The 24,017-nt window shown below is 43.4% G+C and overlaps 2 protein-coding genes across 7 annotated transcripts in view; one reads left to right on the forward strand and one right to left on the reverse strand.

Annotated features, from left to right (window-relative positions):
• Positions 1-24,017, reverse strand: part of LOC137628783 (L-asparaginase 1-like) — a 303,952-nt gene that overhangs the window by 230,252 nt on the left and 49,683 nt on the right. The gene's annotated exons all lie outside the window — the stretch shown is intronic.
• The window catches only part of LOC137628782 (protein bicaudal C homolog 1-B-like), a 147,411-nt gene that overhangs the window by 94,011 nt on the left and 29,383 nt on the right, over positions 1-24,017 (forward strand). For 3 of the 4 annotated variants that reach the window (XM_068359992.1, XM_068359995.1, XM_068359993.1), the window contains exons 8-12: positions 12,703-12,868; positions 13,178-13,288; positions 14,180-14,362; positions 15,476-15,628; positions 23,784-23,939. In XM_068359992.1, coding sequence (XP_068216093.1) covers positions 12,703-12,868; positions 13,178-13,288; positions 14,180-14,362; positions 15,476-15,628; positions 23,784-23,939 — 769 coding nt within the window. The remainder of the gene's footprint in view (positions 1-12,702; positions 12,869-13,177; positions 13,289-14,179; positions 14,363-15,475; positions 15,629-23,783; positions 23,940-24,017) is intronic. The other variant, XM_068359994.1, reaches the window with a different exon arrangement.

Raw genomic sequence — 24,017 nt, forward strand, 5'->3', positions numbered from 1 at the left:
CCTACGCGGCAGCGCGTTCCCTCGCCGTCGCGCCAACGCTTGCGTTCGTCGCCTCGGACACGCGTTCATTTACCTGCCCACCCTCGCGCCCACTCGCCTGCGCGCCCCGCGCGACCTCTCGCCTGCGCGCTCGCGCGACCGCTCGCCTGTGCGCTCGCGCGACCGCTCGCCTGTGCGCCCGCGCGATCATCCACCTGCGCGCCCGCGCGATCGCTCTCCCCGCGCGACCATTCGCCCTCGCGATGTTCGCGGCGAATTCCGCAGCCGGTGGTAGCAGCAGGAACTCGTGCTCCTAGACGGCACTTGGGATCACCTCCATCCAAACACAGGTTGGTAGTGCAGGACGAGGAGAGGTTAGTACATCATTCTTCCCCACCTTCTTTTCAGGCAGGTACCGTGGTGTCCACTCCAAAGGATCGCCCGATCCCTTTCCCTTTAGCGAGGATTTCGGACTCTGTGTCCTTGGAGCAGCAGACTTGGTTTGGTCCTCTGGCACGGGCGTTAGTGAGGGTTATGAAACCAGCACTCGCCGGCCAGGGTAACAAACCAACGGCTGTCTCTCCTACGCTGAAGAGAAAGAGAGGAGTGGACTTCGTGGTGACTTCCCCCAGGGCGAAGTTGGTTCCCAAGAGGTCGGTCGCGAAGGTCCCTTCTCCTGCACGAGTACTCTCTCCTTCTCCCGTGGACGAAGCCTTTCCGTCCTCAGGTGAGTCCAGTGGGGCGATAGTCTTCCCCTCGGCACCAGGGGGGGGAGACCTCGCTTCATGCAGGAGAATCGTCTCGTGAGGAAGGGGCCCCTCTAACCTCGTTGTTGGGATCCTGTATCCCTCCCAGGAGGGAGTCCAAGGATTCCAAGACCGTCCCTAAATCCTCTGCAAGGATTCGTCAGGAACCCACGACTACCCAGGGGAATGTCCACGTATCACCCCAGGAAGAGATTCCTGGGGCAGGAGACTTAGCTGCCAGCCCGCAGGGAGGAGAACAGCAAGAATCCGAACATGCCTTCTGGCAGGTCCTAAGCCTGATAAGGCAACTTAACAGGCTTACAGATCCAGTCCATCGCCCCCCGTGAGGCAAAGACATGATTCTGGATGAAGTGTTTGACGTTCGGAAGGCCAAGACCAGTGCGGCTCTGCCCTGGTCTCGGGGGGCTGAAGAGTGCCAGGGCTAGGGCCAACGCTCAGCTCGCACTTCTTGCCTCCTCCAGTCGTTCCATTGCCGGGGAACAAGCTCATCCCTCCTCCTCGCCTCCAGCAGAGGAGGTATTTCGAGATCCTGGGTGAGCACAACCTCGCTCTTCCTCTCCATCACTCTGTGGAGGAGCTGGCGAAGGGAGTTCCCCTTGAGAAACTCTCTGCCCGGCAGGTGTCGTTCTCGGCGGCAGAGATCCTTAACCACGAGAAGGTCGCTAAGTGTGCCATGCAGGCCACTTCGTGGCTGGACTTCTGGCTAGGATCTCTGGGCATCCTATTGCGATTGGAGGACTTGTCCAAGGAGACCAATAGGAAGGCCCTAAGACCTTCTTGCTCTCGGGCACCCGCTCCATCGAGTTTTAGGCGCACCAGGTTACCACCCTGTGGGCCAACTCGGTGTTGAAGCGTCGCGATGCTGTGTCCGAGAGATTCCATCTGAAGGTCCCCGCCGTAGATGTGTGTAGGCTCCGACATGCTTCCCTTCTGGGGGAGAGCCTGTTTGAGCCTCAAGACTTGGAGCGAACGGCTGAGAGGTGGAGGAAATCCAGCACGGACTCCCTCCTCCATAGGGCCCTTACAACTCGGCCCTATAAGCCTCCAGCCCCGCCACAACAGCAGCAACAGCCTCGTAAGGCTCCCAAACAGGCACCGGCAGCTAAGAGGGTGGTGTCTAAGCCCCAGCCCTTTCCAGCCAAGGTCAAGAGGGGCGGTAAGTCCTCCAGGGGAGGCAAGACTCCTAGGGGTGGCGGCCGCGGCTGCAAGCCCTAGGGGTGGCAGTCCCCCTGCATGTCCACCTGTGGGGGGAATGCCTTCAGCGTTGCGTCCGCAGGTGGCAGCAACACGGGGCCGATGCTTGGACGGTCTCTGTGATCGGCCAAGGTTATCGCGTCCCGTTCGCAACATCTCAACCTCCCCTGACAGCGAATCCAGTGTCGTAGAGCTCCTATGCCACGGGATCGGCAAAGGGGCTGGCCCTTCAGGCCGAAGTCGAGACCATGCTCAAGAAGGGTGCTCTCCAGGAGGTCGTGGACGGCTCCCCAGGCTTCTTCAGTCGACTCTTTCTTGTAGAGAAGGCTACTGGAGGCTGGAGACCCGTCATCGATCTCTCAGCTCTGAACAGGTTTGTCAAACAAACCCGGTTCAGCATGGAGACAGCAGACACGGTCAGACTTGCGGTGAGACCACAAGACTTCATGTGTACACTGGATCTAAAGGACGCGTACTTCCAGATCCAAATCCATCCGTCTTCCAGGAAGTACCTGAGATTCTGCCTAGACAACAAGATCTACCAGTTCAAGGTGCTGTGTTTCGGTCTCTCCACAGCTCCTCAGGTGTTCACCAGAGTGTTCACCCTGATTTCATCTTGGGCGCACAGGAACGGCATTCGTCTCCTTTGTTACCTGGACGATTGGCTGATCCTAGCAGACTCGGAGTCGACCCTTCTTCGGCACCGAGACAGGCTTCTGGATCTTTGCCAGGATCTGGGGATCGTGGTAAACCTCGAGAAGTCCTCTCTGCAGCCGTCCCAACGACTGGTTTATCTAGGCATGCTAATAGACACCAATCTCCACAAAGCCTTTCCATCAGACGACCGGATAGCAAGGCTAAGGAGGGTGGCGGAACCCTTCCTCAGGCGAAAAGAACTCCCCGCCCAATCGTGGTTGCGTCTCTTAGGCCACCTATCCTCCCTGGCCCGTCTGGTTCCAAACAGCCGCCTCAGGATGAGATCCCTTCAATGGCGGCTCAAGTCCCGGTGGAATCAAGGATCCGATTCCCCGGACATTCTGATCCCAATGGGGTCTCTGGAACAGACGGACTTGCGGTGGTGGCTGGCCGACGAGAACCTGCGGAAGGGAGTGAGTCTTCTCGTCCTCCCCCCGGAATTGACTCTGTTTTCGGACGCGTCAAAAGAAGGGTGGGGGGCGCATGTTCTGAACCAGAGGGCCTCAGGCCTTTGGTCAGAATCAGAAAAGTGCCTACATATCAACCTGCTAGAATTGAAGGCCGTCTTTTTGGCTCTTCAGCAGTTCCAACGGTCCCTGGCGGGTCACTCCGTGGTGGTGATGAGCGACAATACCACGGTAGTGGCTTATATCAACAAGCAGGGAGGCACTTTTTCGCAACAGCTATCCCATCTTGCAGTAGAGACTCTGAGGTGGACCGAAACCCACTCGATAACACTATCAGCTCGCTTCATTCCTGGCAAGAGGAATGTGCTCGCCGACAGTCTGAGCAGGGCTTCGCAGATAGTGAGTACCGAGTGGTCTTTGGATCCTCAGATAGCCAACAAAGTCCTGACTTTGTGGGGTTCCCCGACTGTGGACTTGTTCGCGACAGCCTTGAACTTCAAGCTGCCCCTGTACTGCTCACCAGTCCCGGACCCCAAGGCACTCTGGCAAGATGCTTTCCAGCAACGGTGGGACAACATCGACGTGTACGCCTTCCCACCGTTCTGTCTGATGAGAAGGGTGCTCAACAGGACCAGACTATCGGTCAACTGTTCGATGACTGGTAGCTCCGCTATGGCATCACGCGGAATGGTTTCCTCCACAACACGAGCTTCTCAGACCCTCTTAATGAGAGAATGCCTTGATGAAGTCATTGAGCTTCAGCACGGCATTTCATTCCCGTGCTGAATCTTGGTGACGGGCAAGAGGGCTCTCGAACTTCGGGAAATTGCTCCCCCAGTTCGAATCTAAATTTCTCTCTTTCATCTTTTTCTTCTGCTTAATATTACTTCGACCTTCTCCTAATTTTATCAAATTTCCTTTCTTTCATCTTGCTGTCCTATATCTATGATTATTATTTTTCTTAGTTATATATATATATGTGGATGTATGCATATATATATATTTATTTATTTTATTTGTTCATTTATTTTTTCATCTATTTTTTTTTCTATTTTATTTAAATGGCGTGGATATTTCCACATTCGTTATTACTGCCTGCTTAGATGAATGGGAGAAGGGATCACGGTTGGGAGGTATTCGCATTCAAAGCTATATATGAGAGTATTGGATGATCTCAGCCATCCCAAAGATGGTTTGGACCTTTTTGGCGGAACTACTCTCAAGGGTTGGGTCATCGGAATCCAGGGGGATCCAATCCTTGAGGTGGGACTCTTGGCTTTTGGCCGGAAGCCCATCATTACAGATATGGGGAGGATGATTCCATATTACTTTGGTCTCAGTCCTAACAGGCGGGTTTAGCTTACACCTGTGCCTCTATATCTGTTTTGATGCTATCCTTCGGGTAGGGTATGGAGTGGACCATCGGGGAAATATACTCTCATTGTGCCGATAGTGGCGAATGCAAATTTCCTTTCCAACGTATGATACTTTCTTATAATTCTCAAGCAGGTACCCCAACAAAACAACAAAAAACCTGAAAATCCCTCCCTTAAATATGGACCCTTCAAATACTGACTCCCCATCCCCTGGATTTGCTGACTCCCCCCCGGCACTGTTGACGACTTCTGCTACTGAAATTAAGGAAAACTCTGTTGACGACCTTCGAACTAAAAAGGACCACTCTACTGATGTTAAAAAATCTAGCAATTTGGGTAACACAGGGAAACTACGATTCCTTCATGTTTCCCAAATCCCATTAGAGACAAATTATGATGATATATATAGAGCATTTGAGTGCTATGGATTGATAAAGGAAATACGGATGCGACTTGGAGATGAAAAATGGGACTCTTGGATATCTTTTGAAAGTCATGATGAAGCGTTTAATGCCATAAGTAATATTAGTAGTATCAAAATTAACGAATTGAACATCATGGGAGCTCTTTGTGATAAGGTCCCAAAGGAATTGGATGTGTACAAACCTGCTGATTGGTTTGAAAAAGATAGAAATGTACCCATGCCTTCACAGAGAAAACCCAAACCACCTATGTGGCTCTTAGCTGAACCTAAAGGGATAATAGGGAATTATTTTAAGATATGTAAGTTTATCCAAAAAAAAGTAGGAACCATAGCACCTGGAGATATATCTCGTTTTGGGAAGAACAGTTATCTCATCCATGCCAAATCTTCGACTCAGTCTGCAATACTGTCTAACTTACAGACAGGCAGTGATGAAATTACATTGGAAATGAAACCTCATCTAAATTTTAGTTATGGAAGGGGAGTGGTCTTTAATAAGGACCTATACGAATTTACAGAGGAGGAGATACTTTCTATGTGTCCATTAAATGTATGGAAAGTGCATAAGGTTCCTGGAACTTCAATGATTATACTTACTTTCCAGGATGCTGATGTACCTTTCCATATTTTTATTGAAAATGAAAGGATTAAAGTTCGACCTTTCAAACAAAAGCCCCTGCAATGTTTTAATTGTTTTAAATTTGGACACCCATCCAAAGTTTGCAAAAATGGAAAAATGTGTGGTATTTGCTCCAAAACTTATCATGGAGAATGTACACTTGAGGCCAGGTGTTCAAATTGCAATTTGAATCATAAATCAACTGATAGGATATGCGAACTGTATAAGTTGGAGGAAGCTGCCCTAAACAAATCAAGTTTAGAACACATAAGTGTGGGACATGCAAAAAGAATGTTGAATAAATCAACCAGCTATGCAAAGGCCTTAAAATCAAAGGTAAATTTACCACAGGAGACAGCAACCCCACCTAGCACTGCCAGTAATTCTAAGAAAAGAAATACAACCTCTGATGATAAAGTACTGCATGACAAAGTAATCGTATTGCCTTCTGAGGCTTTGCCACAGCGTATTAAAAATGGGTCATTGCCCATTTCTGTACAGCCTTCGTCCCCCATTACTAACATTAGTACTAACCTCTCCCAGGCCATGTCCTTGCCTGATTTGATGGAGATGCCACCTGACACTAAGTTACCAGGTGCACCTGTATTGGGGAAGGTGCAAAAACCTGGTAGCTCAAAACCTACTAATCGGAAAAGAGAGAGACCTCCATCTCTCTCACCCCCTTCCATAAGAAATATCAAAATTACGACGTCAAATAAATATGATGATTTGTCTGTTGATATTTCTGATCTGGAAGTCAATTTAAATAAATCGGAAATTCAAGTGGAGGTCCACCAACCTCCTCAACAATCAGATCAAAAAGACAAAAAGAAAATCATAAATTCTAAACCCAATCTATCAAGACCTTCTTTAATAAAACCACCTAAAAATAGTGTTAGATCAAAAACTGCTAATGGGAAGACTCCATCCAAGGGGTCTACCAAATTATAAACCATAGTTTTTTCCTCCATTTTGCAATGGAATTGTCAGGGTTTAAGGGCCAAATATGAAGAACTTAAGCTCCTTATTCATGAGCATTCCCCCATAATTATTTGTCTACAGGAGAGCAAACTTGATCATAATACCCCATGTCCTCGCGAATACATTAGTTATAGGACACCATATGATCACCAAGTGGGGAGCCATGGCGGAAGTCTCATATACGTTCGTCGAGATGTTCCCCAAGTTTCTCTGTCTATTCGTACACCTCTGCAGGCAGTGGTTGTACAGATCGACATAGGGCGAAAATATACAATTTGTTCTCTGTACTTGCCTCCAAATGATAACATTTTGTATGACAACTTAGTGGAGGTGATTCAACAACTCCCTCAACCTTTTCTTTTACTTGGAGATTTGAATGGTAGACATCCTTTGTGGGGTGATGTTTTAGCAAACACGAGGGGAAATATCATATCATCAATTGTGGAAAATGAAGATGTGGGACTCCTTAATACAGGAGAGCCCACACACTTTCATGTCCAGACAGGTACCCTGTCATGTATTGACCTAGCAATCGTAAGCTCTAATTGCCTAATAGACTTCGATTGGAGAACATTAGATGATTGGCATACTAGTGATCACGCACCAATCATTATAAACACCAACAATGGTCCACCTTTACAGGGATCGCCACGATGGAATCTTGACAAGGCGGACTGGGGTAAATTTCGTGAGCTAAGCGAAATTGAGGGGGATGCAGGACAAGTTGAAAATATCGATGATGCCATAGACTTACTGAATGGAACTCTCCATACAGCAGGAGTCAATTCAATTCCAAAAACAACAGGGTTATTCAAACGACGACCAGTCCCGTGGTGGTCTTCAGAACTAACTGCCCTGCACAGAGCCACAAGAAGATCTCTAACACGATTGCGTAGACGCAGAACTGATGAGAATTTAATTATGTACAAGAAATGTAGAGCACAGTTCCGTCGTGCCATGAAAGAAGCAAGGCGCCAGTCATGGATGTCTTTTGTTTCCTCCATTAACAGTAGAACACCACCATCTTCTGTGTGGAGGAAAGTAAAAAAGATAGCTGGCAAATTCACCCCCAACCCACCACCAGTGTTGAAGGTGAATGGCCAGTATGTAACTGAAGCAAAGGAAGTTAGCAATGCCCTGGCTAATCATTTTTCAAATGTATCCAGCAAGTGTGAAGGAGCCCCTGGTCACCAGTATAGGAGCGCTGAAGAAAAGAAAATTTTAAATTTTGCAACAAGAAGGGAAGAGTCGTATAATTCTCCTTTCACTGAAAGAGAATTTGATTCCGCACTTGCTCATTGCAACGATACAGCCCCTGGACCCGATGGAATTCCATATGCAATGATTAAACATGTACATTTTAATACAAAGCTATTTATTTTAAGTATTATTAATAGAATATGGCATGATCATAGTTACCCAAGTGTTTGGGAACTAGCCATTATTTTAGCCTTTTTAAAACCCGGTAAAGACAAGTTTTTAGCAGCAAACTATCGTCCTATTGCATTGACATCTTGTTTATGTAAAATCATGGAGAAGATGGTCAATGCAAGGCTGATGTGGTACCTTGAAAAGAAAGGTATTTTATCACCGATTCAATGTGGATTCCGAAAAATGCACTCAACGACTGATGTGTTGATAAGACTAGAGTCTTCTATTTGTGAAGCCTTTGCTTCCAAACAGCACCATGTTACAGTATTTTTTGACCTTGAAAAGGCATATGATACCACATGGAGATATGGTATACTTAAAACCATTCATGAATTGGGATTGAGAGGAGAGCTGCCACTATTTATTCAGGCATTTCTTTCACGTAGAGTTTTTCAAGTGAGAGTTGGGGAAACACTATCTGAGAGTAAGTGCCAGGAAGAAGGAGTTCCTCAGGGTAGTGTGCTGAGTGTAACCCTTTTTGCACTAGCAATTAATGGGATATCCAAAGCCATTCCCCAGGATGTTCTCTCAACATTATTTGTGGATGATCTCTCAATATCATTTGCTGGCACTAGAATGGCAATGGTTGAGAGAAAAATCCAACACTCTATTGATAAAATTATCCAGTGGGCTGACATGAATGGATTTAAGTTCTCGACAAGTAAAACTACCGTTGTCCATTTTTGTCGTATCCGGGGAGTACACCCAGACCCGTATATATACATTAAAGGTCAACGGATACCATGTGCAAGAGAAGCTAAATTTTTAGGTTTGATATTTGATTGTAGGCTGACATGGGTTTCTCACTTAAAAGCATTAAAAGCTAAATGTGTTGAAGCTCTGAATATCTTAAAAGTATTGTCCCATACATCGTGGGGGGCAGACCGCAATACTATTTTAAAATTATACAAGGCCTTGATTTTTTCCAAAATTAGTTATGGTTGTGAGGTATATTCTTCAGCCACCCCAAGCCGGTTAAAAATATTAGACTCGATACATCATGCAGGTATTAGATTGTCTACTGGAGCTTTTAAAACCTCGCCTATCCCAAGTCTCCTTGTTGATGCTGGAGAGTTACCTCTAGACCTATACCGAATGTCTTCCATTCTTCGGTATTGGTTTAGATTGCAAAGACTCCCTAACTCTCTCGCCTTTCAGACTGCAAGCCTTGTAAGACACGCATCATACTTTGAGTTGCACCCAAAATCTCCTCAACCTTATGGCTTTCGGGTGAAACGATTATTAAATAGTCTGGATTTAATTAGAAATAAGGTACTTCCATTCAAGGTATCACCAACGCCTCCATGGAAGTTACCAGAGATATCTTTTTGTAAATATTTTATTGGAGATAAGAAGAATATGTCAGACCTAGAAGCCAGGTCTCTTTTTAATGAACATGTTAGAGAACATAGAGGATCAACTTTTATCTATACTGATGGCTCCAAATCTGATGCTGGCGTAGGATTTGGAGTACATAGTAATGGTTTTAATTGTAGAGGTGCACTTCCTCTGACCGCTTCCATATTTACTGCCGAACTGTATGGCATATTAACCGCTATTGAGAAAATAGCGTTGGAGAAGGAGGGTAATTTTACAATTTTTAGTGATGCAAGGAGTGTCCTTCAAGCTATGGAAGTTTTTAATTCTAATAACCCTTTAGTTTTAAAGATTTTAGAATGGCTTTTCATAATTGGACGGAGAGGTATAACAGTTCAATTTTGTTGGGTTCCAGCACATGTAGGTGTGTCTGGGAATGAGAAGGCAGATTCACTGGCTAAGGAGGCTGCATCAGAGTTGCTGCCAAGAAGGTATCCCATTCCCTGTGATGATTTCTTACCTGACATCAAGAAATTGGTTTGCAATAAATGGCAACAGCAATGGGATAGTCAAGATGGCAATAAAATGCGAGAGATAACAAATGACATATCTCCTTGGAGGTATAATATGATGCCCCGAAAATGGGAGACGTCTCTTTGTCGTCTCCGTATTGGTCACACTCGGTTTACACACGAGTTTTTGCTGAAGGGCCAACACCAACCATATTGTGACGACTGTGTAGTACCTCTAACAGTAAGGCATTTGTTGACCGAATGCCCCAATTATAACAACTTGCGGAATAGATATTTGTTTGAGGCTCGAGGTGAGGGTGGCAGGTTCATCCTTGCCAAGATTCTTGGAAATGATGTGTCCTACCATGCAAGTGGCATTTTTATATTTATTTCAGAAGCAGGTCTTCTGAAAAATATTTAACTTTTATTACATTCAACTTTTATGATTTTAATTGAATACTCTTTTATTTTTTATTTTATTTTATCTTTTATTTTTGTATACATAAATTAAATGTTACCGGCGTCAATGACCTCAGATGTCAGGATGCCTGAAAACTTTAAATCAATCAATCAATCAATCAATCTCAGACAACCCCACTCCGGCGTCCCTCACAGGGCCGTAGCTTCGCTTCGGCTTCACGCCTGGAGACTATCCAGCGTCTCCTCGCGGAGAGAGGCTTTTCGCAACAGGTTGCGGAGAGAATGTCTCGGCACCTGCGAAGGTCCTCTGAGGGAGTCTACCAAGCAAAGTGGAGAGTCTTTTGTGGTTGGTGTCGTGGAAGGGGTATCTCCACTCGATGCCACTATTCCAGCAATACCGGACTTCCTCGTGTATCTGCGAGAAGAAATGCGCCTTTCTGTCTCGGCAGTGAAAGGCTATCGCTCAGCCTTAAGCTTGGCCTTCAGATTGAAGGGCGTGGATATTTCTTCATCGCTAGAACTCTCTTTACTCATACGTAGCTATGAGCTTACCTGCCCCCAGTCGGAAGTGAGACCCCCTCCTTGGAACGTGGTTCGAGTCCTCAGGTCTCTTAAGAGACCTCCCTTCGAGCCATTACGCCAGGCCTCCGATCGCCACCTGTCTTGGAAGACGGCTTTCCTACTCGCCTTGGGTTCGGCCAAGCGAGTTAGTGAACTTCATGGTCTCTCGTACGACATCGCCCATTCAAGGGGATGGGGGGAGGTAACGTTCAGGTTCGTCCCTGAGTTTGTGGCCAAGACTCAGAATCCTGGAGTGCCGGATCCTCGGTTCGACTCTTTCAGGATCGCGAGTCTCCGTTCTGTAACAAGCGACCCAGACCAGCTGCTACTATGTCCAGTGAGGTGTCTGAGGCACTACTTGAAGAGAACGGCTGCAGTCCATCCTCATGTGCGAGCTTTGTTTGTGAGCACAGGCAGGACAAAGAGGAGGGTCACCAGGAACACCATCTCACCATGCCCTGAATCCTGACCCTCCTCCGTCACGTCGCCCTCGGGCCCACGATGTCAGGGGTATTGCTACATCCCTGGCCTTCAAGAGAAACTTCTCTGTGACGCAGGTACTTCAAGCTGGGGTCTGGAAGCGTCAAACGACCTTCACAGCCCACTACCTGCAAGACGTGACCCACAGGAGCCTCGATACGTTTTCTATCGGCCCTGTGGTGGCTGCACAACAGCTGGTCTAACCTCAGGCTCCTTTTTGGACAAGTAGCAGTAGGTTGAGGAAGCAGCATCCTGGTCCTCGCATAGCTGACCTCGACCTCTGCAGGTAACCCATGCTTCTTTGTGCTCCTAGTATTAAGCTTAATACTGTTGCGTCTCCCATACCCTGACGAGGTGGTATGGGGAACGTCCTATCCTAGAATTCCTATCTGAAGGTCTCAAGGTCAACTTCATAGGACGAGTCACACTCTCCTCCTCACACTGCTTATGTAGGCCACTCGTTCCTAGCGATGCTAGGAACTTGAGGTACAGGGGCTCCCTCTCTCTAGTGCTGCTCACTGAGGGATCGAGCCCCCGGGCAAGCCGAAGTCAGTAAGGCTGGGGACTTTCCACCCTCTGTAAATAGCGTGGTTTGTATTTCGGTTACGGAACAAATGACAAATTCGAAGATAATTTTTATTTTTCCTAACCATACAAAACTTAGCTATTTACACATATGTGCCCGCCATCCCTGACCCCCAAGTCAAGTCCTACCTCTAAGTGAAGTGAAGCAAGTCACCGGTGTGTGGAGGGGGGAGGGGTAGCAAGCTACCCTTCCCCACCCCCCCGCTAACTAGCCCGGGGGTGATTAACCCTCGTTAAAACTATTGGCTCGTCATTTCAGCTGCGCTAAAAGGTAAACCCTCTGTAAATAGCTAAGGTTTGTATGGTTAGGAAAAATACAAATTATCTTCGAATTTGTCATATTATGTTGATTTCATTAAGGATACTGTTCAGTACAGTACACAATTTTGTATAGTTGTTTGTATTCCTATTGATCCTTGTGTAATTCTATTTGAACTTACTTTGGTTCAATTTTAACTTTCATTGAAGAATATACAGTACTACTACTTGTAAGCAGTGTTGCCTGTGGAACTTATGTACTGTATATCAGTATGATGGCAATCCTTTATAGAATACTGTATAAACTTTTTCTTCGTGAGCAGTGATGCAGTGACGCACATTGATAAAAAGCTATTGTTTTATGGTAAAAAGGAAGTCCTAAGAAAATAGAAATTATCGCATTTCATTATCATCTCCTTCTAAGCCTATTGATTCAAAGGGGTTCGGTTACATTTCGCCAGTCTTCTCTATCTTAAGCTTTTATATTCAATACTTCTCCATTCATCATCTCCTATTTCACACTTCATAGTCCTCAGCCATGTAAGCCTGGGCCTTCCAACCCTTCTAGTGCCTTGTGGAGCCCAGATAAACGTTTGGTGAACTAATTTATCTTAGGGAGTGCGAAGAGCATGAATCACATAATGATATGATATCCATGTTTATTAAGCGTTTTATTTCACTTATCTTTTCTTTAGGGTGCATTGCCTCTCGTTCTCATATTTGAACCTATGCCTGACCAAGAAGTAGATCTACGCGATATATCAAGGAAAATGCAGAACTTCAATGTAAATATTACTGTTAAGAATAAGAAATTTGATGGTCGAAGATTAGTTGTAATTAAGGGACCGGAGAAGTATGCAGGTACAGTACAGTGATCTGAATTTAATGTTTTTTCCATTATGTTGGTTCACTTTAATTATATATTTATATTTGGTCTAATCAAAATATAAGATTTATTGACACTAATATTTACCTAAAGTGGGGTAATATTCTTAAAAATTGACTGAATATTATAAAAATTAAGAATGAAGTTTCAAATTAGCAAGAACATGACTTTTATGAATGTTGCTAAAATCTTTTAAAGAAATGCCAGATTTTATAAGTTTAATCTCCGAATTTCAATAAAAGTTTTGTACGTACAACAGCCTTTAATCCAGTCGGGGTTTTCAGACAAATTTTACGAGGCTTGGCGTATCATCACTAAAGCCGAGAAAGAGCCGCCCAAGGCCCGCATTCCGTCAAACTATCATATATCTGAAGCAGGCCTGTATGGACTAACCAGTAAGTTTTTGGGTTCTAACTACTAGTTTTACTTTTTTTCAGTTATATTCTTGAATTTTTTTAATTGAATTTTGGTAAATTTTCATTAGCCTTCATTTTTATCATATGTACTGCATTTTATTTTTGTATACAAGTTTATTTTTTCTTTCTCTTCATTGCAGTCTGTATATTGCCATTGTTTTCTGTTTACTAAAAGAGTCTCTAACTACTAGTTTTACTTTTTTTCAGTTATATTCTTGATTTTTTAAAATTGAATTTTGGTAAATTTTCATTAGCCTTCATTTTTATCATATGTACTGCATTTTATTTTTTTATACAACAGTTTATTTTTTTTTCCTCTTCATTGCAGTCTGTATATTGCCATTGTTTTCTGTTTACTAAAGGAGTCTCTAACTACTAGTTTTAGCTTTTTTCAGTTATATTCTTGATTTTTTTAAATTGAATTTTGGTAAATTTTCATTAGCCTTCATTTTTATATGTACTGCATTTTATTTTTTTATACAAGTTTATTTTTTTTTTCTCTTCATTGCAGTCTGTATATTGCCATTGTTTTCTGTTTACTAAAGGAGTCTCTAACTACTAGTTTTACCTTTTTTCAGTTATATTCTTGATTTTTTAAATTGAATTTTGGTAAATTTTCATTAGCCTTCATTTTTATCATATGTACTGCCTTTTATTTTTTTTATACAACAGTTGATTTTTTTTTTCTCTTCATTGCAGTCTGTATATTGCCATTTTTTTCTGTTTACTAAAGGAGTCTCCCCATAATTCACTACTATTTTTCCCTCTTGGAGCCCCTTGGGTTATAGCATCCTGCTTTTCGAACTATGTAGTTTAGCCAATAATAATAATAACAATGTTACTTGATTAATGTACCTTTTCATTTATCAGTGACACTAGCAGATCTGAACCTTGGCCATTGGTTAGGGGGCAGTGGAAACAGTTCACCATGCACCCCAGCACCTCCCCAATTGCATTCCAGCTCTCAGTGGGGAGTATCCCCTTCACCTTCGAGTAGCCAAATCACTTCTTTTCCTCGCTCACAGTATAATTCCCATGCCCTAGATCCTAATAGTGAGTATTGTGCAAGGGTTTCCCTGTAGATTTTATTTTTGTATTGTTTTATTTAATTTTTTAATATGCAAATTCAGTTTGATTTCTACTGTATTGACTTTTAGTATATTTTGTAAATTGTAACAAAATACTTCCTGAGTAGGTAAGATTTCTTTACATGTGCTTGATATTGACTCACAGATTATAACAATTTTCACTGGTAATATTTGTGCCTTCTCATTCTGTAACTTCTGTAGAATGTACAAATGCTGTGATGACTTTTATGGTAGGATTACGTTGGCATTTGAGAAATGAAATATTTATAATGTATTCCCTAAGCACGGTATGTTGTGTGCCCAGCTGATATTGCCCAATATTAATGTTGTCCCCTGCTATACAGTTGGGTTTCTTGAGCAAACTTTCTCCAGTACGTAATAGATATGATGTCGCCTACTATATATATATATAGTTGCATTTCTTGGTTAAAGTATCCTCTGTCTTTTATTCTATTAGATTTTCTCTCTTGCCAATGAATGCCTTTTTGATCACTTGAAATTGTCATCTTTGTTTTTAATGATTCACAGTTGAGAAGCAAAATTGTAGGCCACGCCATGTTGCATTAACATTAGCTGACAGTCTATGCATTTAATTCACTGAAAATCATTTCAAAATAGAATCATTTGTTATAGATTATGGGGATTGGAAGTACAGAAGATATTTATAGATCAAATTGTATCCAAACAACACTTGCCGTGCTCTTTAGTTAACTAATGACCTAGTTAATTGATCATATTGACTCATTGCAGTGAAATTTGTGTGAAGTCATGTGTGGTGCTGTATTATAGGAGAATCTAATTGTGGGTGGAAAATTATTTTAACCAAAAATGTTAATACTCGTTCAGGAAACCAGTTATTGTGTGAATGATTTTGATTCACAGTTTTTAAGAAAAGGGATATCAAGTTCCAGTAGATAACTTTATTTGCTGTTTATCAGATTATTTTTAAAAATAAAAAGAATGAGTGGTGATTTCTTGTGTTACAACATGTAAACACCTTACATAAACAGGGTTCTTGTGTTTATATATCTACTGGATTATGCAATACTGTATTGTTAAAATTTCTGATTTTATTCAGGAATTGCCTACGACACGAACAATTATCTTGGCAACGGGGTTCTCGACGGCTATAACAACAACTGCATCCTGTCCAAGTCATCGGGAAAGGGCAGCTTTTCCACCGGAATGAACCTCAATTCTTTAATCACGGGAATTGCACTTTCCAGCAGTGGTGAGGAAACAGTAGATTTATGGAGAAATCAGTGGTTGTTACAATTTATTGATTATTCTGCAGTTTTTTCTGTATGATATTACTAGTTTTATCATTTTTCATCTCGCGTGGTTTAGAAATAAGATTTTTTATGTCATCTTAGCTACCTTGTTTATTTTCTTCTAAAAAAGCCATTCATTTACATTAGCCACTGTAGTCTTTACAAATCCTAGATAACGTATTTCATTCCATTTTCAAAAGATGTTGATTATCTTCATTAGTGTTCTAAGCATGTAAAAATATTTCATGAACCTTGAAAAAAAGGTGTTTAATCTAAGATTTACCTTATTCATGTTATTGTTTAAACATATTGTACTTCTTAGGTGTGTGTACAATATTCTAGTTGTTTAAACATATTTCTTCCTAGGTATGCACATTTGATTTAGTTGTTATAGTTTATCATGCTTATTTCACTTGTTTGAAGCCAAGTAGTGAGTTGTAAAAAGCCATATGGTTTTTTTTTTTTTTTTTTTTTTTATAAAATTTAACTTTTTCAATATTTAACTTAGCCGGTGATTATAATAGCTGCAACTCTGTTGCTCGACAGAAAAACTCTACGTAAAAATTCGCCAGCGATCGCTACACAGGTAGGGGGTGTACTCAACAGCGCCATCTGTCGTTCAGATACCCATTACTCATTGTAAACAAAGAACTCAATTTTCTCTCTGTCGGGCTACCGGCAAGACCTACTAATTCGCTGTTGCTAACTGGATTTGTTTTCACAACTATTTGGTGAAGTACACTATTCTAGTTTTGAGCTTTCGCTATGCAGGTGTTTTATCTTCATCTTAAAACTTGAACTCGGTTTGGATAGATTTAATTATGGTGACAAAGAGAGTATGGACTTTCTTTCACTTTTAAATGGCCGACCCTTCCCTTAGACGGAAGTGTGTTTAGGCTTTTAGTAATTATCTTATCACGTTATAGATTTTCCTATATATATTTTATATCTCTCCGCCTTTATTAGACCTCTTCGATTAACTTTCCATTTTTTATAAACATATAAAAATAAATTTTAATGCTTTGTTTATATAGAACTTTCCTGAGAGTAGGCGGTCCTAACTTGGAAACCGAAGTTAATCAACGTTGAGCCCTTTATATCGTCTTTAGCTTTTAAAGAGCTAAGGATTTAAAACTTTTTAAATGTAATTTTTTATGAAAGAATTTCTTTGATAGTCTTCGTACTGTTTTCAAAGATGAACTAACGTTTAGTTTTTTATGCTACGCAGTTGTTGACGTTCAGGATGTTCAACATGCGCTCTATCGTTACGATAGAGAGAGAGTGTATCACGGTTTCACTTTGCAGTAGAGTAAATCGATTCTGACGTTTTGTTCATTCTTTCTTAGCTTAAATGTTTTAAATTCTAATTTAAAGGAACTTTTTATTTGAAAAACCTTTCAGTTTTTTCCTTTAGTCAAATAACATGTTTTTTTTGACGAAATATAATTGGGCTCTTCTCTTAGGTGCGAAATCAAGAGAGAGAGAGAGAGAGATAGAGACGTAGGGAGAGAGAGGAGAGAAAACGTTCCGTTCAAGCGGGTAACGTTGTTCTCGTGTTACTCACGTCCCTAGTCGCTGTACGGGGAGGAAGGATAAAACGTTTTTAGGTTTTTATTCTCGTCCCCAGGCTATGTGCGGTGAGAGATTGAAAACGTAGTTATATGAACTAGTGTTTAGTCTCTTTCCCAGCCACTGATTTTTCTTTTTATCTTAAAATATGTTTTCTGTTTTTTGCTGGTATTATGAGCTTGCATTATACGACTAATTTCGCAATTACTACCTTTTAATGAAGGGTAGAATTGCGTGTTTCAGGTAGAAATAAGTGCAAAACAGAAAATCGAAGTGATAAAGTGATATGCGCAAAGTGTTACAGTGTTGCGTCCGAGGCGCAAAGTGTTACAGTGTTGCGTCCGAGGGTTCGTCTGTTCGTGCCTGTCGTTCACCTAGTCCGGGACCTTTTACAAGCTCCCAAGCCCAGGGGAGAAGTAATGTCAAACGACTTATGGGTTCGAGAGGCCTTGACCAACGAACAGACGTTTTCCCTCTATGGTATCGGGTGTATCTTACCAAGATCTCCCCTACCATAAGACGAGAGACGTTGTTTCTCCTCGCCATCCGTAGGCTTTTCGCATAAGAAACCTGTCACAAGGTTTCGGAGCCCTTAAGCGAAAGTCAGTCCTTTCAGGACAGGTCCAGCGTTCTGGTTACAGCCATTAGGACAGCTCTGACCCTATGCAGTCATCGGATAACTGCTCGCCGCCTAACAAAAGCGTAACACAGACTCCGAGAGTTTTTTTTTTTTGTAGGCAAAGTGTTCCGGTCACAGACGTTACCCTCGTCTATTACCACAACCATTTCCGTTGATCCTTAAGGGGTTGTATGGCAAAACATGCAGTATATGCTTGCCTCCCTTATGGAAGACTATTCTACCGATTAGTCCGTTGAGTCTAGCCGTTTATCTCATCGATATCCTGGCTTTCAGCCAACCTAACGTTCCTTTGTGCTTACTGTTGACGTTGCTTAGTCACGTCAGTCAGGTTGTTTAGAACCACACTCGATGCGGTCTCGTGTGGTTTTTCAGCCGCATTTGGACGTTAGGCCACTGGCTGATGCTCCTGTTGACGTTCAAGACGTTCACTAACAATCGGAGTTGACTTGTTTTGACGCTGTGCGTCAACCTCCGCATTCTAGAGTTGTTTTGACTGCTCAGTCTAGGCAGTCAAAGCAGTCTCGAGTGGACGCTGTGCGTCCTCACGCACCTGTTGTGGTTGACAGTTCAGACTGTCAAGCAGTTACATGACGTTGCGTTCTGGTCCGCTACTAATGCACCAGTAAGAGACTCAGCTTTTATCGGACAAGGTTCCTGTAGATGAGGAAGTTGCTGTTCTCCCTCCTACTGATATTCCCTTGAGGACTCTGTCAGATGGAGAGGAGCCTAAAGCTGCTTAGCCTCCTATGGACTTTTAATTAAATCATGATGATTTTTTAAGGATCTTCGTCCGGATCTTTTTGTAACTGCTGCTCCTTACACTAGGCCTAGCTACTTCGAAGCCGTTGTTTTTAAGCTAGTGCTCTCTCGCTCTCCTAGAGAGCGTTACGTTGGCTAGGCGACTGGTTTTTCACCAGGAGGAGTTTGGGGGATACAGCCTTTGCTTTCCCTTCTTTTAAACTGGTTTATAGAGCGAGAGTCTGATATGACACGAGAGAAGTTCTCGGCTTGGGAGTTCATGCCTCTGCCCAGATAGACTTCTCAATTCTGGTAGACTCTCCCTGGCGCCTAGCCAGGAGACGCTCCAAGTTGTTTACAGGTCAACTTCACAGCTGTTGTCGAGCCTTTGAAGTTTTGCTGTACTATTATGTCACGCATAACAAGACTTTCAGGGATGGTAAACAGTTCCGCCTCAGTCGCTAACCCCGTCTGTTGCCACACCTGCTCCCGTAGACCCTAAATGGGCTTTGCTGCAAGACATGCAGTCCAAGCTTGCGTCCTTGATAGAGGACTTAAATGCGGAGAAGAACCTTCTGGCCAACAACCTTCCAACCGGTCGGTTGTGCGCCCTGTTGACGCTGAGGTAACCTACTCGCGTCTGCCAGTTGAGGTGGTTACTCCACTGATGCGACCCAGTGTGGGTTGCCAGCCGCACGTTGACATTAAGCGACGCTCGGAGGTGGTTTTTGACGTTCAGGACGTTCAACAACCAGCAGAGGTGACTTGTTTTGACGCAGTGCGTCAACCTCAGCAACCCGGTAGGGTGTTGACTGCACAACCCAGACGGTCTAGACAGTCTCGGGTTGACGCTGTGCTTCCTCGCGCACTCATGGTTGTTGACAGTTCACAGACTGTGCAGCAGTTCCATGATATTGCGTCCGGCTCCGTCACGCATCCACCAGTGCGACCGGATTCAGCGAGCCAGACGTTGCCCACTCCGTTGCCGTTTCCTCATCAGTTTCGGATGAGGAACCCTCTGATGAGGACGTTGCTGAACAACAAGACGATCAGCCCCCAGCCCTGCTATCCATCCAGAAGATGCTGAAGAAGGAACGTTGCTCAGTCAGGCTGTGGATGAGTCTGGTAGGGACACTGTCATCCGTGGATCAATTTGTGTCACTAGGAAGACTACCCCTCCGTCCTCTTCAATACCATCTAGCTTTTCACTGGAAAAAGGACAAGACGCTAGAAGCGGTCTCGATCCCGGTTTCCGAAAAGATAAAGTCTTGTCTGACTTGGTGAAAGGACAATATCAATCTAAGAGAGGGTCTTACCCTGGCTGTTCAGACTCCCAACCACGTTCTCTTCTCGGACGCATCGGACGTAGGCTGGGGTGCGACATTAGACGGTCGGGAATGCTCGGGGATATGGAACTCGAGTCAAAGGACAATGCATTTCAACTGCAAGGAGCTACTGGCAGTACGTCTGGCCTGGAAAAGCTTCAGGTCTCTCCTTCAAGGCAAAGTGGTGGAGGTGAACTCGGACAACACCACGGCTTTGGCGTACATCTCCAAGCAAGGAGGGACCTACTCTCTGACGTTGTACGAGATCGCAAGGGACCTCCTCACCTGGTCAAAAGGTCTAAACATATCACTAGTAACGAGGTTCATCCAAGGCAACTTGAATGTCATGGCAGATTGTCTCAGTCGGAAGGGACAAATAATTCCAACAGAATGGACCCTCCACAAGGATGTATGCAAGAGACTTTGGGCCACCTGGGGCCAGCCAACCATAGATCTCTTCGCAACCTCGATGACCAAGAGGCTCCCAATATTTTGCTCTCCAATCCCGGACCCAGCAGCAGTTCATATAGATGCCTTTCTCCTAGATTGGTCACATCTAGATCTATATGCATTCCCTCCGTTCAAGATTGTCAACAAGGTACTGCAGAAGTTCGCCTCTCACGAAGGGACAAGGTTGACGCTAGTTGCTCCCCTCTGGCCCGCGAGAGAATGGTTCACCGAGGTACTTCGATGGCTAGTAGACGTTCCCAGAACACTTCCCCTAAGGGTGGACCTTCTACGTCAGCCACACGTAAAGAAGGTACACCAAGGCCTCCACGCTCTTCGTCTGACTGCCTTCAGACTATCGAAAGACTCTCGAGAGCTAGAGGCTTTTCGAAGGAGGCAGCCAGAGCGATTGCTAGAGCAAGGAGAACATCCACCCTTAGAATCTACCAATCGAAGTGGGAAATCTTCCGAAACTGGTGCAAGTCAGTATCCGTATCCTCGACCAGTACCTCTGTAACTCAAATAGCTGACTTCCTCTTATATCTGAGGAAAGAACGATCTCTTTCAGCTCCCACTATCAAGGGTTACAGAAGCATGTTGGCATCAGTCTTCCGTCACAGAGGCTTAGATCTTTCCAACAATAAAGATCTACAGGACCTCCTTAAGTCTTTTGAGACCACGAAGGAGCGTCGTTTGGTTACACCTGGTTGGAATTTAGACGTGGTACTAAGATTCCTTATGTCAGACAGGTTCGAGCCGCTACAATCAGCCTCCCTGAAAGATCTCACCTTAAAGACTTTTCCTGGTATGCTTAGCCACAGCTAAAAGAGTCAGTGAGATTCATGCCTTCAGCAAGAACATCGGATTCTCATCTGAAACGGCTACATGTTCTCTACAACTTGGTTTTCTAGCCAAAAACGAGCTGCCTTCTCGACCTTGGCCAAAATCGTTCGATATTCCAAGCTTATCATATGGTTGGAAATGAACTAGAAAGAGTCTTATGCCCTGTAAGAGCTCTTAAGTTCTATTTAAAACGAACTAAACCTTTACGAGGCCCGTCTGAAGCTTTATGGTGTTCAGTTAAGAAACCATCTTTGCCTATGTCAAAGAATGCTTTATCCTAGTTTATCAGACTGTTAATACGAGAAGCTCATTCCCATCTGAATGAGGAAGACCAAGCTTTGCTGAAGGTAAGGGCACACGAAGTTAGAGCTGTCGCAACTTCCGTGGCCTTTAAACAAAATAGATCTCTGCGAAGTATAATCGACGCAACCTATTGGAAAAGCAAGTCAGTGTTCGCGTCTTTTTATCTTAAGGATGTCCAGTCTCTTTACGAGAACTGCTACACTCTGGGACCATTCGTAGCAACGAGTGCAGTAGTGGGTGAGGGCTCAACCACTACAATTCCCTAATTCCATAACCTTTTTAATCTTTCTCTTGAAATGTTTTTATTGTTGTTTTTGGGTTGTCCGGAAGGCTAAGAAGCCTTTCGCATCCTAGTTGATTTGGCGGGGGGTCAGTCATTTCTTGAGAAGCGCCTAGATTAGAGGTTTTGATGAGGTCCTGTTGTATGGGTTGCAACCCTTGATACTTCAGCTCCTAGGAGTCGCTCAGCATCCTAAGAGGATCGCGAGGCTCCGTAAGGAAGACGTACTTAAAAAGGCAGAGTAATTGTTCAAGTCGACTTCCTTACCAGGTACCTATTTATTTTATTTAGTTATTTTGATAACTTCTAAAATGAAATAAAAATTCTTAGCTCATATGATGTAAACATATTTTGCTGGTCTCTACCCACCTCCCTGGGTGTGAATCAGCTATTATAATCACCGGCTAAGTTAAATATTGAAAAATGTTATTTTGATAATAAAATAAATTTTTGAATATACTTACCCGGTGATTATAAATTAAAGGACCCTCCCTTCCTCCCCAATAGAGACACAGTGGACCGAGGAGAAAATTGAGTTCTTTGTTTACAATGAGTAATGGGTATCTGAACGACAGATGGCGCTGTTGAGTACACCCCCTACCTGTGTAGCGATCGCTGGCGATGTTTTACGTAGAGTTTTTCTGTCGAGCAACAGAGTTGCAGCTATTATAATCACCGGGTAAGTATATTCAAAAATTTATTTTATTATCAAAATAACATATTTTTTTCAACTGGGGTTCTTCATACTACAGTACCACTTTTTCAAATATGAACATGTTTCTGATCCATATATTAACACTGGTCTAATTTCTGTGCTATAGATCTTTACTTTTAGCTTGATTGATCACATACCACTTCCGCTGCTCCCTGCACTTCCCCTGGGCTGCTTTTATCCTATTTTCAACTTCAGCCTCACATCCTCCCTCCTGAGTAGTAGTAGTTACCAAGTATCTAAATTGTTTTACCTGTTTTATGACAGAGCCTCTGCTTTCATGTATGGCTATCCTGTCCGCACCTTCCTCACTTGCTCACCATAGCTTCAGTCTTATCCGCATTTACCCTCAAGCCACCCATCTCTTAAAGTCCCTTGCCACTCCTCAACCAAGGCTCCTCAACCCTTGGTTGTGATATTTTTCCAAAGTTTTCATAAACATCAAGCATATGTATCAAGATTTATACTATATGGAAATATGATTATTATTATTATTATTATTAATTGCAAAGCTACAACCCTAGTTGGAAAAGCAGAATGCTTTAAGCCCAGGGGCTCCAACAGGGAAAATAGCCCAGTGAGGAAAGGAAACAAGGAAAAATAAGATATTTTAAGAACAGTAACATTAGAATAAAAATCTATATAAACTATAAAAACTTAACAAAACAAGAGGAAGAGAAATAAGATAGAATAGTCTGCCCGAGTGTACCCTCAAGCAAGAGAACTCTAACCCAAGACAGTGGAAGACCATGGTACAGAGGCTATGTCACCACCCAAGACTAGAGAACAATGGTTTGACTTTGGAATGTCCTCCTAGAAGAGCTGCTTACCATAGCTAAAGAGTCCCTTCTACCCTTACTAAGAGGAAAGTGGCGACTGAACATTTACTGTGCAGTAACCCCTTGGGTGAAGAAGAATTGTTTGGTAATTTCAGTGTTCTGAGATGTATGAGGACTGAGGAGAATATGTAAAGAATAGGCCAGACTATCTGGTGTGTGTGTGTGTGTGTAGGCAAGTGTAAAATGAACAGTAACTAGAGAGAAGGATCCAGTGTAGTACTGTCTGGCCAGTCAAAGGACCCCATAACTCTCTAGAAGTTGTATCAACGGGTGGCTGGTGCCCTGGCCAACCTACTACCTACCAATGGATTAATTTTATTAGGGCTTGTGAGGTTTGTTACACTGACAATTCACAAAAGAAATAAGATAATCTCAGTTTTATGGATGTTAGATTTTAGTTTAGTTTTAATTTTCTGCAGTAGCAGATGTATCTTGTGGCACCAGTAGTAACAGCGGGAGCTCCATGTCTTCTCCAGCACCGTCGCCCACGGACTCCTCCCCAGACCTAGTCATGGGAAGCCAGAGTGCCTTACAGTATGCGGGTGAATTTGATCCGTCTTCAATAGACATCAAAGGTAGGGTAGAATTCAAGGATCTACTGTAGGCTTTTGATTTTTGTCTCATTTGGTAAATACTAGAGTTTTTTTTTGTTA

This window comes from Palaemon carinicauda, chromosome 36 (genome assembly GCF_036898095.1).
Source record: "Palaemon carinicauda isolate YSFRI2023 chromosome 36, ASM3689809v2, whole genome shotgun sequence".
NCBI lineage: Eukaryota > Metazoa > Arthropoda > Malacostraca > Decapoda > Palaemonidae > Palaemon > Palaemon carinicauda.